Here is a 14,762-nt window from a genome sequence, read left to right as displayed (position 1 = left end):
AACAAAGGTTACTTTGGTTTGAGACAGAATGGTGATTTTTAAAAATATTTTCTACTTTTACCCTAGCCAGTTTGGCTCAGTGGATAGAGCATCAGCACTTGGACTGACTGGAGGGTCCCAGGTTTGATTCCAGTCAAGGGCACATACCTCGGTTGCAGGCTTGATCGCCAGCCCTGGTTGGGGCATGTGTGGGAGGCAACCAATCAATGTATGTCTCTCATGTCCATGTTTCTCTCTGTCCCATCCCTTTCCCTCTCTCTAAAAATAAATGGAAAAATATCCTTGGGTGAAGATTAACAAAACCAGAAAAAATTCCATAGTTTTTAATAATCTAATTTGTTCTTGAATATTGGAAATTTAAATTTGCACCCGGTTATTTATGGCTTCTTCTTAAATAAGTGGTGAGATTAGTCTTTTGAGGATAAAACAGCTTTGGTCTATTTGAAAGAACAAGAGTGGCTATTTAGAGCACTAGGTTTCACAGATTAAAACATTTGGAAAGTAGTTTTGTTTGAAAAGTTGCTATATGCTAAGATAAAAGAGAATAAACTGCCACTTGTTTTTCGCTGTTTCCAGGTTAGACTCTGAAGGAATCGAATTGATAACAAAATTTCTTCAGGTAAGTTACATGTTATTTTGTAATTGTTAAATGGCTTACCTTCTCTGAGACTCAGTTTCTTCATCTGTAGAATGAGATCAATAATACCTCCTTCAAAAATTTGTCATGACAATTAAATAATATTATTTATTGTAGTATCTAGCATACTTAAGGTATATGCTAAAGTAAAAATATTATGGTCTCTCTTAAATGTTTGGTGGGTCTCTCATTGTGACCTTTAACAGTCTAAGGCAGTTAGCTGCTGGCATCGAGATCAACTATGTCACGGCCATGTTCTCTGCAATTTGTGTTTTCTTATGTTCTCTTTGTCTTCCTTATACTTAATTTCTGTACAAGGTGCTGCACTTCCAAATAGCATTCATGTCATCATTCAAAGCAGGGAGGAGAAAGAGTATGTGGCTTGCGTCAGCCACATTAGTCCTTTTGTATTTGAAAAGCCAAAGCTTTTCCAGAAACCCCTGTAAGGTTTTTTTCAAAACGAACTCTTGTTGGCCAGAACATTAATTGTAAGAGAGTCTGGGAATTGAATAATTAGCCCAAACTAGGACAGTCATGATTCATGATCCATCTATTGGAGTTGAAGCATGGACACCTGAAATAAATCTAGGTTACCTATCAAGGGAAAAGGGGAAATGGGTATTGAGTAGGTAATTTAATAATGTCTGTCATAGAGATATATTTTCAATGATCCTTTGGTGTTCATGAAGAAAAGTAACACCAAAGTTCAAGTATTTTAATTTTTCATCACTTCAAAAAATACAGGGGTTCTAAATTTTTAGGTAATATCCAACTTTATCTTGGAAATTTGGGGCTGAGATAGCAACTCAAATTAGAGCTTATCTGAGGTACCTCCAAATTGGTTCTTTGAAAATAGTGATTGTATTAAGTAATCAAAATAAAGTAGTGCTAACTTCCCTCCTGTAACAGTATTTAGAGAAAAAGTTAATGAAGCAATTCTTTGCTTTTTTCACAGTATGAATCGAAGAAAAGGGTTTCAGCAGAAGAGGCCATGAAACATGTGTACTTTCGAAGTCTGGGACCAAGAATACATGCTTTACCTGAAAGTAAGAGAAAATTTAGTGTTCTTCTCCTTCCCCCACACCTTCTTTCTTTTCTTTTGTTCAGGGCAGGAGACTGAGGTGAATTAGGGGATTAGGAAGAGATTGCTGTTGGTTTTTTTGTTTTGTTTTATCCTCACCCAAGGATAGTTTTTATTGATTTGAGAGAGAGAGGAAGGTGGGGAGAGAGAAACATCAATGTGAAAGAGAGACATTGATCAGTTGCCTTCTATATGAGCCCCAACTGAGGATCAAACCCGCATCCTAGGTACATGCCCTGACCGGGAATGGAGCCTGCAACTCCTTGGTGCACGGGATGATGCTCCAACCCAGCCAGGGCAAGATTGCTATTGGTTTTTAAGCCTAAAATTCTAGTCTTCTTGTAATTAGATCAGAATTCCTTGATGTATTGGTTGCCTATGTTTTAATTTATTTAACACTGAGCACATTACCACTACTCTGTAAGAAATCAATAGTATTTAGGCATGGGTAGTTAATCTTTTTGGACTTTTAAGTTGGAAATCCATCTGATGATAGACATTGTCTTTAGTCCCAATCTGTATTGCTTTGGTTCAGAGTTGTTAAAAAATAGATTTCAGGCAAAAAAAAACACAATGAAACACAACCAAAACATAAGATTGTTTTCTTGTGAAAGTAGAGTTCCTTTTTAAGACATAAAGATGATTTTCCTTTACTATTGTCCTGACAGTAGTGAGCCTACTGTCAGTTACTAAATCAGCCCATTTCTTGTGCCTGAGGTAACTGCTTGATTCTATTCATAACATCCTTTTTTTAATTACCTCAATATTTTACTTTAAAATTAAGTAAATTGGGAAATTAGAATATTTGGGAACTGAGCTTTTAAAAGCTTATTTATTTCTCATTTGCTAGACAATATTGATTCATCAAGGTTTGCTTATTGGAATCAAGACTTTCCACTTAGAATTTACAATATAGTTCCTAAAGAAAGATTATCTCTCTGGCAGAGACTGAAAATGAGAAAGGTGAATTAAAGGTGTTTTTAAGATGATATTTACATTTCATTATTAATATCAAGTTTCATAGTTTAAGGTAGGCAATTATATACAAACCTAATCCTTGTCTTATCTAAAAAATCTGAAGACAGTTTGAGGATACCTTCATGCCGTCATAGGAAGGAGGAAAAGGACAGAGAAAGGAAAAGCAATTCATTTTGATTAGGTCTCCCAAACCCAGTAGATCCTAGAAATATTCAATGTATAGTCTCCTTAGAGAAATACATACTTGAAGCATGATTTAAAGCAGAGATGGGGTGGGGGGGTCCTAAATAGAGATTATTTTTTTGTTTTCTTAAAACATTGGGACAAAAGGGAAAATATTTCAGCTGGGCTATAACCTTATAAATGTAGTATAAATGTTTCATGTTGAATCAGTATTCATTTTTAAACATTTGTCTATAGTTGGGTTATATTTGTTTTAATACTGTTAGACCTTCACCTGATAATTCCTGTCTATGCATTTTAGGTGTATCAATATTCAGTTTGAAAGAGATTCAGTTGCAAAAGGACCCAGGTTTTCGAAATTCTTCTTATCCAGAGACAGGTGTGTTTGTCATAAACCATTTCACGTGTCGATCATGAAATTTTGCATGGAACCAACTTTTTGGTTTATAAATTGATCAGTAAAATTATTGATGTAAAAACCAATGTACAGTGCATTCCACAACTGTGTATATTTAGCATTGCACATTCTCACTTTTCTGTATGATGTGGGCAGCTCAGTAATTCTTCAGAGAGAAATCTGACTCAGTCAAGTCAGGGATCCTGAAAGCTGCAGATGGCACAGAGACCTTTTACAAGTGGCCTGGCTTGATCACTGCACATGCCATCCCTGGTACCTGAGGCAGAAGACACATCTTGTGCTTCCCTAGTCATCAGGTTCATCACTTCGAAGCATAGAAGCTGTAGACTGACCCCATCGACAAAAGGGTCATTTAAGAAAGTATTGATCACTCTTACCATGGAAAATTAGCTTTGCTGGTGGGAACATTAGCATCCTAGAGTCACCAAATACTGTATGTGGGATAAAATTGAACCTCGAACTGCCTCATAAAATGACTTTATATTTTAGGACATGGGAAGAACAGAAGACAGAGCATGCTCTTTTAAGTCTGATAACATGGTTTCAAGCCCAGCCCCCAGCCTTTCTTATCAATCAAGGACTCAGATCTGAAGGCAATTATTTCTTTTGGTGGACTTGGAATCTCCGTTTGTCTACACTGTCCTCTTCACAGTGGAGTCTTTTTATTTCAGACCTACAGATTGTTTTTATATTTGTTGTCACAGTGTGACAATTTTTTTGTACAGTTGTTTTTAAGGTCTTCTCTGCCATTAGAGCCAGTAGGTTACAGCTATTGATGTAACTGTAGCTGCAATTTTTGTGCAGAACTGAAACACAGTGCATTATTTATTGCGGAATCATTGCTGCTAAATAACTACTGTCTGTTTATTTAACACAACAGTTGAATGCCTGAAGAAGTTGCAGTGGCTTTATTATGTGAATGCATCTGTTTCTTCTCATGAATTGTTTTACTGCTGCATTTTTGTTTGTTTTTAAAATTAAACTGCGGTGTTTTCTGGAATGTAGATTCAGCTTTGCTTAACAGTAAAATAAGTGAGCCATCTTGAACACTCTTAAGTTCATGCTGTATAATCTATATAATCTTTTTTATTGAACATTGGCAAATAGAGTAGCTAAGAAATTGATAAGCACATTATGTTTAGGAAAACATGTGATGCAGATGTTGATTCAAGCAAGTGAACACCTGACATTTTGGGGATCTCACATTAGATACCAGAAAATTAAAGCACCAAAATTATTTATTTTTACCTTTCCTCATTTTAGAAATTTTACTGCATATTATTGGCTATTTTTTACTAATACACTTAACTATTTTACATCGTGCTTTAATTTAGTTCAGACAAAACCATACAAGTCCAAACATGAGAGGTCTTGTTTGTTTTAAATACAATTCTTTTATTAGAAAGGATGATATATCATTGAGGAACAATTTATTTTATTTGGGGGTTGTCTGTATGTGTGTATTTTAATAACATTCACTTGGAATCAGCTGAAAGCTGTAATATGTCTTTGAAATGAGCCATGATAAATACAAATGAGAGAAGAGAGAGCTTAGAGGATTGTTTTAAAGCATTGTAGATATTATCTGTTTACCAGATACAAAATTACAGTTTTAATTATGCATCTCTTTGAACATCATAAACACACCTTGGTGTTGGTAACAATGTTTTAAGCATTTGGGTTAACTTTTAGGACTGTTTGTTTAGTGCATCTTACAAACTACAAATCTTAATTGGTATATTTTGAGATGGTCATGAAAATTTTTGGCTTATATATCATGAAAATAGTCATAACTTAAGTTTCTTCCTGACATTCATTCACTGTAAAACATTCAGGGGTCCTACCATTTCTGTTCAGGAAATCTTGTAGTTTATTGTTATTTAACAGTATTAAGTGAATTTTTGTATATTTCATTTTAACTTTATTTGTGAATAGTGATTGTGGCATGTTTAGGGTGTTATTTTAATATTTCATGATAGTGAAATTTTAATTTTTAAAAAAAAAATTCTGGAAGAAACAGATTTATGTGTAATGGTGAATATTGGACCACTACTGCTTTTCACATTTGTAAATAAGTTTTATGTTAAACCCTGTAGCCTAACAAACTGCTGTTATTTCTAACTGACAGACATGTATTACTTTGAAGGTTATAAATATTATGTGAAATTCCTCCCTTTTGTTTTGAAATTTATAATAACAAAATCTTCATGTTGTTAAGATGTTGGTTTTGTTGTCACAGTTCTTTCTGGGGGAAAAAGGCTGTGGTGTAGGATGGGATCATTTTCTTTTATGAGACTCATTCTTAAGGTAATGAAGTCTCATTGTGCGGTAATATTTAATTTATATCTGTGCTGGTCAAACTACAGTAATCTACTGTAGTTTTATAGGATAGCACTCAATTATAATGTGTCATATATTGTATTTTGGAGGTTATATATTTGATTTGTTACAAATTTGGCATATTCATAAGTTTGATTCTTGCATATAAAGTGTGAAGAAATACAGTTATGTAAAATTCTTCTTCCTAGGAAGTCTTAGGATTGTTTATTTTATTAAGGAATTTTGGTGGGAGTTTTTGTTTGCTTATTTGTTTGTTTTGTATTTTGGGGAGTTGTTTTTTATACTTGAGTACCATTCAGATCCTGGAAATTCTTCAATGAAGAGAATTGAAACTCAGAAATTTTTTTGAAATTTTTATTGAATTTATTGGGATGACATCCTATATAATCCTATATAATAAAAGAGTAATATGCAAATAGACCACAATGGCAGAACAACCAACTAACCAATCAAAGCATAGTTATGCTAATGATATGCTAAGGCTGCTCAATCGCTCGCTATGATGTGTATTGACCACCAGCAGATGCTCTGACCGGTAGGTTAGCTTGCTGCTGGGGTCCAGCCAATTGGGACTGAGCGAGATGGGCTGGACACGCCCTAGAGCCCTACCGCAGTCCCTCTCTGGCCGGATCATGCACCTGTGGGGTCCCTCAGCCTGTCCTGTGCCCTCTCGCAATCTGGGACCCCTCGGGGGATGTCCGAGAGCCAGTTTCAGCCCGATCCCGCAGACCACTCCCCTTGGGAGGGCGCCAGATGCAGGGCTCATGGCTGGCAAGCGCTGCTGCGGCAGCATGAGCCTCTCCCAACCAGGACTGATTGGCCGTGAGCCCGCGGCAGGCACAGCGGGGCTGGGATGAGCGGGAGCGGCAGGTAGGAGCTGCAGGAGGTGTTGGACTGTGGGTTTTGGCCTGATCCCTGCAGGCTACCCAGAGGGACCCCACCTGTGCACAAATTCATACACTGGGCCCCTAGTTGGTAAATAAAATTATATAGATTTCAAGTGTACAGTCCTAAAAATATTATCTGTATATTGTGTGTTCACAACCCAAAATCAGGTTTCCTTCCATCACCATTTAACCCCCCTTTACCCTCTTCTGCCTCCCCTACCTCCTGTTCCCTCTGGTGATCACCAAATTGTTGTGAGGTTTACTTGTTTAATCCCTTCACCTTTTTCAGCCAGTCTCCCAACCCCACCTCCCCTCTGACACTTGTCAGTCTGTTCTCTGTGTTTATGAGTGTGTTTCTGTTTCGTTAATTTGTTTATTATATTTCACATGTAAGTGAAATCATATGGTATTTGTCTTTCTCTGACTGGCTTACTTCACTTAGCATAATGCTCTCCAGGTCCCTGCATGCTGTTGGAAAAGGTAAGATTTTCTTCTTTTTTACAGTTGAATAGTATTCTATTGTGTAAATGCACTACAGTTTTTTTATCCACTCATCTACTGATGGGTGCTTGGGCTGCTTCCAAATCTTGGCTATCTATACTAATAATAGAGGAATATGCAAATTGGCCAGGATGTTGTCATGCAATGACCAATCAGAACAGGGGTGGGGCCGCGGCAGAGAGCTCTCAGCACGCCTGCACAGGGGTCTGAAGGGTGCGGAGAGGATGGGAGAGCAGATAGGCAGTTAGGGGGATCAGGCCAGAGGGGAGAGCAGATAGGCAGTTAGGGGGATTAGGCTGGCAGTGGAGAGCAGATAGGCAGTTAGGAGGATCAGGCTGGCAGGGGGGCCCAGATAGGGGGATCAGGCGGGGGGGGGGAGTGCAGATAGGCAGTTAGGGGGATCAGGCCTGGGAGGGGGGGGAGTGCAGATAGGCAGTTAGGGCAATCAGGCCAGGAGGGGAGAGCAGTTAGGGGCATCAGGCAGGCAGTCAGGTGAGTGGTTAGGAGCCAGTGGTTCCGGATTGCGAGAGGGATCCTGGATTGGAGAGAGTGCAGGCCGGGCTAAGAGAAGCCGCCCCCCGACCCCCCGTACATGAATTTTGTGGACCGGGCTTCTAGTTGTAAATAACACTGCAGTGAACATAAAGATGCATACATTCTTTTGAATTAGTGTTTTGGGTTTCTTCAGATATAGTTCCAGAAATTGCTGGGTCATAAGGCAGTTCCTTTATTAATTTTTTGGAAACTCAGAAATTTTGAATCTCGAACACTTATGATTTATCTTAAATTACAAGGCTCTAAAAGATGAAACAGGATGACTTTTGTTTTTCTTCCAAGTGATGTTGTTTTCTGGAATATAAACTCAATGAATATGTCACTTTATATAGAAGTAGCTGCATTTTTATTGGTGCTTTACCAGGTTATATTTGAAAGTCTTGTTAACATGCTCTAATTATCTTTTGGATTCAAGACAATTTATGAAGGTTTTTTTTGAGTGTTTTTGTTGACTATTTTTTTAATAGTGGTAAAATACATATAACAAAAAATTTGCCATTTTGACCCATTATAAATATGCAGGTCAATGGCATTAATTAGATTCACAATGATCACTATTTCCAAAATTTTCATTACTCCAAACAAAAGCTCTGTACCTGTTAAATATGCCCTAATTTTTCTCAAACCCCAAGTCCCTAGAAACCTCAAATATACTTTTTTGTTTCTGAATTTGCATATTCTATATATTTCATAAAAGTGGAATCATATTGTATTTATCCTTTTGTGTCTTACCTATTTCACTTAGCATAATATTTTCAAGGTTTAATGATGTAGCATGTCAGAAATTGTTTTTTACATGGCTGAATAATATTCTGATATGAATATATGACATTTCGTTTATCCATTCATCCGTAGATGGACCTTGGGTTTTTCCCTCCTTTTGATTATTGTGAATAATGCTGCTGTGGACATTGGAAGCTTTAGTTGAGTTTTTGTTTAACAAATTCTTTGAGTTTATATACTTACGATTGGAATTGTTTGGTTATTTAGTAATTCTATGTTTAACTTTTTGAGGGACTGCCAAAGTGTTTTCCAGAGCAACTACACTATTTTACATTCCCAATGGTAATGTGAGAATTCCAGTTTCTCCTCATCAATCGCCAACACTTATTATATTCATTCTAATGGAAACTTGTGGTTTTGTTTTTCATTTCCCTAGTAACTATGGATGTTGAGCATCTTTTCATCTGTCATTTGTGTATCTGCTTTGGAGGAAAATGTGTATTCAAGTCCTTGTGGCCCGTTTTTAAATTGTGTCACCTTTTTGTTGTTGAGTTGTAGTTTTTTGTATATTCTACATATTAGACTCTTATGAGGCTTATGATTTGCAGTTTTTTCCAGTCTGTGGATTGTCTTTCATTTTCTTAATGGTGTCATTTTCATGTGTAAAAGTTTTAATCCTAATGAAGTCCATTGTATCAATTTTTCTTTTGTTGCCTCTGCTCTTGGTAGCATGTTTGAGAAACTTGACAAATCCAAGGTCATTAATATTTTCCTGTTTAAGAGTTTTATACTGCTACTGCTTACATTTAGAGCGCTAATCCATTTTGAATTAATTTTTGTATATGGTGTCAAGTGAAGGCCCAACTTATTCTTCATGTGAACACCTAGTTTTCCCAGCACTATTTGTTGAAGACTGTCCTTTTCTCTCTGGTCTTGGCACTCTTGTTGAAAATCAACTGACCATAGATGTGAGGGTTTGTTTAGGCTTTCTTTATTCTATTCTGTTGCTCTAAATCTCTGTCCTTTACCTGTACAATGTTTTGATTACTTGTGGTTTTGTAAGTTTTGAAATCAAGAAGTGTGAGTCGTTTTTGTTCATACAAGTATTATTTTGACTCTTGACGTCCCTTGACATTCTATATAAATTTTAGGATGAAATTACTCTTATTCTGGAAAAAGAAAATGTCATTGGGATTGTAATAGGAATTGCATTGAATCTGCAGGTCATTTTGGATAGTATTGTGTGTGATCTTAACATGTTGTCTTCTAATACATGAACATAGGATGTCTTTTAATTTCTTGTAGCAATGTTTCATAGTTTTCAGCGTACAAGTCTTGTGCTGTCTTGATTAAATTTATTCATTATTATATTTGATATTGTAGCTAGAATGGTTTTCTTAAGTTTTTCAGGTTTTTTGTTGCTAGTATGTAGAAATACAAATTATTTTTACATGTTGATTTTGTATCCTACAATTTTGCTCAGTTTATTTGCTCTAACTTTTCTTTGGTAGATTCTTGAGGGTTTTTTACATGTAACATACCATCTGTAAGTAGTTTTATTTCTTCCTTTCTCATTTGGATGTCTTTTTCTTTCTTTCTTTCTCTCCCTCTCTTCCCCCCCTTCAGGCTAGGACTTGCAGTACTATATTGAATAGAAACGGCAACAGAGGATACCCTTACCTTGTTCCTAATACTAGGGGAAAAGATTTCAGTCTTTAACCATTGAGTTTGATACTAGCTGTAGCTAAAAGAATAAAGGGTAATTTTTCTTCCTCCTCCATCTCAATATAGGACAGTTATAGAACTTAAGATTTTTAAAGATCAGGGGACATTTTTTAAACACATTTTCTTCTCTCCAGTTCATTTTCAATAATTTTGTTTCCTTAAGTATCTGTTCAAAGCAGATTACATATACATAGCATGTTTTGATAATATACCACATTTAAGGCTAGATGACAAGACTCATTTTCTAACGTGTACTCATGTGGAAAAGTGAAATTTGGATTCTCCCAAGTAAATGGAAGTAAACCGACCCACTTGCCTTTTATCACAAAGTATTTATTGAACAAAAATAATATAACAGTAAAAATGATACATATATGAAAGGGCATGAAGATTTGCAGTCAGAGAAATGATGTGTACAAAGAGACCAATGTTTAGATTATAGTTCTATAAAACTTTAGCCTTAGCAATTTAACACTGATAAAGCAGACATATAAAAAGGAAGAAAAAATTTAATGTTCTGTGAAACCTATTGTCTGACTAAAATAGTTGATTTAAAAAAAAAAACACACACACACCACACACATACACACACACACACACAGAATGAGGCAGAGCTATAAGGGTTATACTTCAATACCTCTAGTTCTCTATTTGTGTTATAGTTAAGTTTTTGATCCATCACAAATTACTGCATTTTTCCATTTCCAATAAATGGAGCTAGATTGTATGTTAATCATAGTATTTGGAGGAAGGGAATACAAGAATCAGAGATACAGTCATTTGAATTTTCCAATCAGTATTTACATTTAAAAATATTTTGGTTGTGATATTTGTACATGGAACTTTCTTTTTAATTAGTTTATCTAAGACTCTTGCATTTGGAGTGCATCCTTCTCTTACTTGACAATTTTTTAATGCTCTGTTTTTTTTGCCTAACATATAGTTTTGGATTGGTAGTTACTTACAGCTAAGAAGGGAAGCAGAACTGGACTGGGCACCAGCCACTGTCCTACCTTCGATGAGCTATGTGGCCTTATGCAGCTTCTCCTGTGCAACTGTCTGCATCTGGAAACCTGGGTAGGATGCATTCTTAGTAAATATCAGCTGGATTAGCTATTTTGTACAGAATTATCCTTAGCCCATGACAGTAGTGTCTGTTTGTGGATTCTGGAATCAACCCCATTATTTTATTTTCAAAGATGCATATTGGAATGTTTGGGGTTTTCCTCCAAATAAGGGCATACATCCCTCACATAGAGATGCTCAATTCCAATTGGAAATCTCAACATTTATATCATAACAAAATTTTAGATTTTTTTTTTGAAAATCCAAGAAATGTTTGTGTTTTTACAAGCTTTGTTTTGTTTATCCCTGCTATTTGATGCCTGGTTTGGAGCAATTAATTATTTAGCCACATGTCAAATTGGTTTCTGTTACTTACAGTTAAGGATAATAACTAATCTGATCTTGAATTGCAAGCACTGGGCACTTTCCAGTTCTCTTACCATTAGAACTTTCATAATGCACAGAAAGATGCCTTAGGTGGGTGCCTGATTTTTTGAAGGAACAGAAAATACATTCCTATCGTCCCTGCTCTAAACTCCACTACACAAAAGAATTACTGTTGAGTGTTCCAAATTGTTACATAATCAATTCAACATTGATGAGGTTTCTGAAGAATCTTATATTTGTTGCATCAGGTTTCCTTAATTCTCACCCTAAAGTTAGTAATAACCTCTCAGTTTCCACAAGCAAGGCTATACCCATACACCTGAAGATACTTGGTATTACAAGATTGTTTCTTCATTGTTTTCATCACGAGTCTGTGAGCCTCTTTCAAAGCATAGGATTTTTAAATGTTAATAATTCGAGGGGTTTAGAGAAACCTTAGCTCATAATGATATAGGAAATGTATTGGAAGGGTGTGATTCTTTATGGAAAATGGGGAGAACCAGGGCTAATTTCTTGAACTAAGAATATGCTAACCTAGGAAATACTCCAGGGGTATGGATAGAATAAACTTGTAGCTTTTCCATCAAGTGGTTTTGTTTGGGAGGAGTCTAAAAGATTGTAAACAGCTGGTAAACAGCTGGGAGGCTTAGCCTTTCAAAGTTCCTTTCTTTAAAAATGCACTTTCGAACATTTTGTTTCATGAATGTTTATTGTCTAAATATGGCTTAGTTTCTTCTTATAAAAACATTACTTGGACATTACATTTATTGAATTTCAGTTCAAAAGAGGCTCTAAGGCAATTCTTATAATTGAAAGCAAAAGAGAAAAAGTAATATGAATATGCTTTCATATTGCCTACTTGTGAAAAATAATGAAATTCTACTAGAGAGCTGTTTGATACTAATCTTTGTCTTTCAAACATTTTCTCTCAAAAATATATAAAGCATTTACATTAAACTAAATGCAAGGGAAGGCACAGCTGGTTATAGTGTATATAAGCACAGTTCAGCATATGCAGAATTAAAGCGAAAAAGCTTCACATCCTTATTAGTTACACTGAAAGCCATTAAGAAAAGTTCTTCACTGTCAACAGTGTTCAACACTTAAGAACTAAGAGGATATAAAAACAAAAACATTAAAATTCACTTAATGCGAAACAGATTTTCATATATACTTGAATATAAAAAAAAGTTTTAAAAATGCTAACATATATCTAGACCATCCATGTTATGAAAAGTGCAAACCAAATTAACAGGGTTTCACAAAGTCCTTCTCATGACACAGGTAAAGTAGCCCATGGGGACAAATTTGCTTCATCAGTGAATGAGTCTTTCATTGTGGCCAGATGTCATCAGGACTTCTGAGAGGTCGAAGAAAGCAGTATTGGAGAAGCAGCTCTGTCCAGGCTGGGGATTGGTACTGGCATGTGGCCATTGAGCAGTGTTGGGAACTGGAGGGGACAAAACATTTTTTCAACAATTACAAATCTATTGTGAAGAACTTGAGTTCTTTACAGTCCTAGATAACTGGTGGCTCAGTTCTGTCATCACCCACGGTGATACAGGTAAGTTGCAAATGAGTAATTGGAAGAGGACAATGAGATCAGGATTACGTACAGCAAACAGAAGGGCACAGAAAATTATTTTTTCATAGTAGCCTAGGCATATAAAATATGTACTTCATTTGTTCAAGTATGTTCTAACACTATTTTTTTTTTTAATTCCAAGCTACTGCCCTAGCCAGTTTGGTTCAGTGGTTGGAGCACTAGCCCGTGGACTGAAGGGTTCGATTCTGATCAAGGGCACGTACCTCTGTGGCAGACTCGATCCCCAGCCCTGGTTGGGGCGCGTGTGGGAGGCAACCAATCGATGTGTCTCTCTCTGTGTGTCTCCCCCTCCCACTCTGTCTAAAAGTCAATGGGAAAAAAATCTTGGGTGAGGATTAACAACAAAAAGATTCCAAGCTACATAGAGAAAAATTAATTTCGAAAACCACAACTGACTCTTTACATATAAAGCAGTAATTTCTAATGCTGTAATTTGAAATTAGCCATAAATTTTCCAGAGTACTACAAAGTTGCTTCCCTCGTAACTATTAAAAATGAGGAATGTTTTTATATTAAAAGATTTAGAGAGCAAGAATATCTTGATTTGGGGGCTGAGAAAGTATTCTTTCTAATTAAAAGCATAATATCAAACTTCACAGTGAGGTCACCCATACATGATGAAACTTAAAAAATAAAGTTAATTTCAGTATTACTGGTAACTAAGATAACAGGATAAAGGTATATATGCTTTGATAACTTTCAGGTCTGAAAGAAGTACAACAGCTATATTCCAACTGAACAAGAATAATTAAAGGCCTCAATTAGATGTTCATTGTCTAGGACAGTGGTCGGCAAACTGCATCTCGCGAGCCACATGCGGCTCTTTGGCCCCTTGAGTGTGGCTCTTCCACAAAATACCACGTGCGGGTGCGCACGTACAGTACGATTGAAACTTCGTGGCCCATGTGCAGGAGTCGGTTTTTGGCTCTCAAAAGAAATTTCAATCGTTGTACTGTTGATATTTGGCTCTGTTGACTAAAGAGTTTGCCGACCACTGGTCTAGGATGATATGTGTCAGAATGATCTCCCGGGCCCTCTTCTAGTTTAATTTATCTAGACTTAATAGGAATTTAATATTAAACTTCAATTCAACACTAAATATCAAACTACAGAGTCAGGTACACATTAGAAGTACAATAAATATTTGTAGAACAAGTAAACATACTTTTGTAATTTTCAAGCTATTTTAGTGACTTAATGTGTCTGGTGCCTTACAGTTTATCAATGGTTGTCATTTTATTCGCTATCTAGAGACTAAGGTAAGTTTGGTTTTCCCCATTTTATAGAGGAGAAAACAAAGAGTTCAGATTTACAGAGGAGAAAACAAAGAGTTCAGATAAGTTCGGGATTGGCTAAAGGTCATAGGTAATAAGCAGTAAAGCTAAGTTTTAAACTGCTTTCTGTGCCAAACCGCCCAATTTGTTTTTTTGTAGGGCTTGAGGAGGGGAGTATTGTTTAATTACTGTTTCAGTTTTTTATAGAATTTTATCCATTTCAACTGGGTTATAAAATCTACTTGCAAATCTATGTTCCTAGCCTCTGATCCCATTGACCCAGAGCAGCGATTTTCAACCTTTTTCATCTCATGACACACACAAACTAAATTAGTAAAATCCTGCGGTACTTCAAAAAAAGATACAATTTTGATTCATTCACACTGGACAGCTGCTGCTGTA

General features: G+C 36.1%; 2 protein-coding genes across 2 annotated transcripts in view; one reads left to right on the top strand and one right to left on the bottom strand.

Annotated features, from left to right (window-relative positions):
- Window positions 1-5,977, top strand: part of CDK17 (cyclin dependent kinase 17) — an 81,389-nt gene extending 75,412 nt beyond the window's left edge. Inside the window, exons 14-17 of the mRNA XM_080661760.1 lie at window positions 577-619; window positions 1,593-1,683; window positions 3,181-3,258; window positions 3,787-5,977. Coding sequence (XP_080517886.1) covers window positions 577-619; window positions 1,593-1,683; window positions 3,181-3,258; window positions 3,787-3,824 — 250 coding nt within the window. The 3' untranslated portion in view covers window positions 3,825-5,977. The remainder of the gene's footprint in view (window positions 1-576; window positions 620-1,592; window positions 1,684-3,180; window positions 3,259-3,786) is intronic.
- A 4,365-nt stretch (window positions 5,978-10,342) lies between these two features.
- The window catches only part of ELK3 (ETS transcription factor ELK3), a 63,237-nt gene continuing 58,817 nt past the window's right edge, over window positions 10,343-14,762 (bottom strand). Inside the window, exon 5 of the mRNA XM_080660350.1 lies at window positions 10,343-12,930. Coding sequence (XP_080516476.1) covers window positions 12,832-12,930 — 99 coding nt within the window. The 3' untranslated portion in view covers window positions 10,343-12,831. The remainder of the gene's footprint in view (window positions 12,931-14,762) is intronic.

This window comes from Plecotus auritus (assembly GCF_963455305.1).
Source record: "Plecotus auritus genome assembly, chromosome: 3".
Lineage (NCBI taxonomy): Eukaryota > Metazoa > Chordata > Mammalia > Chiroptera > Vespertilionidae > Plecotus > Plecotus auritus.
Note: the sequence above shows the minus strand (reverse complement) of the source record. Positions and strands in the feature narration are given on the sequence as shown.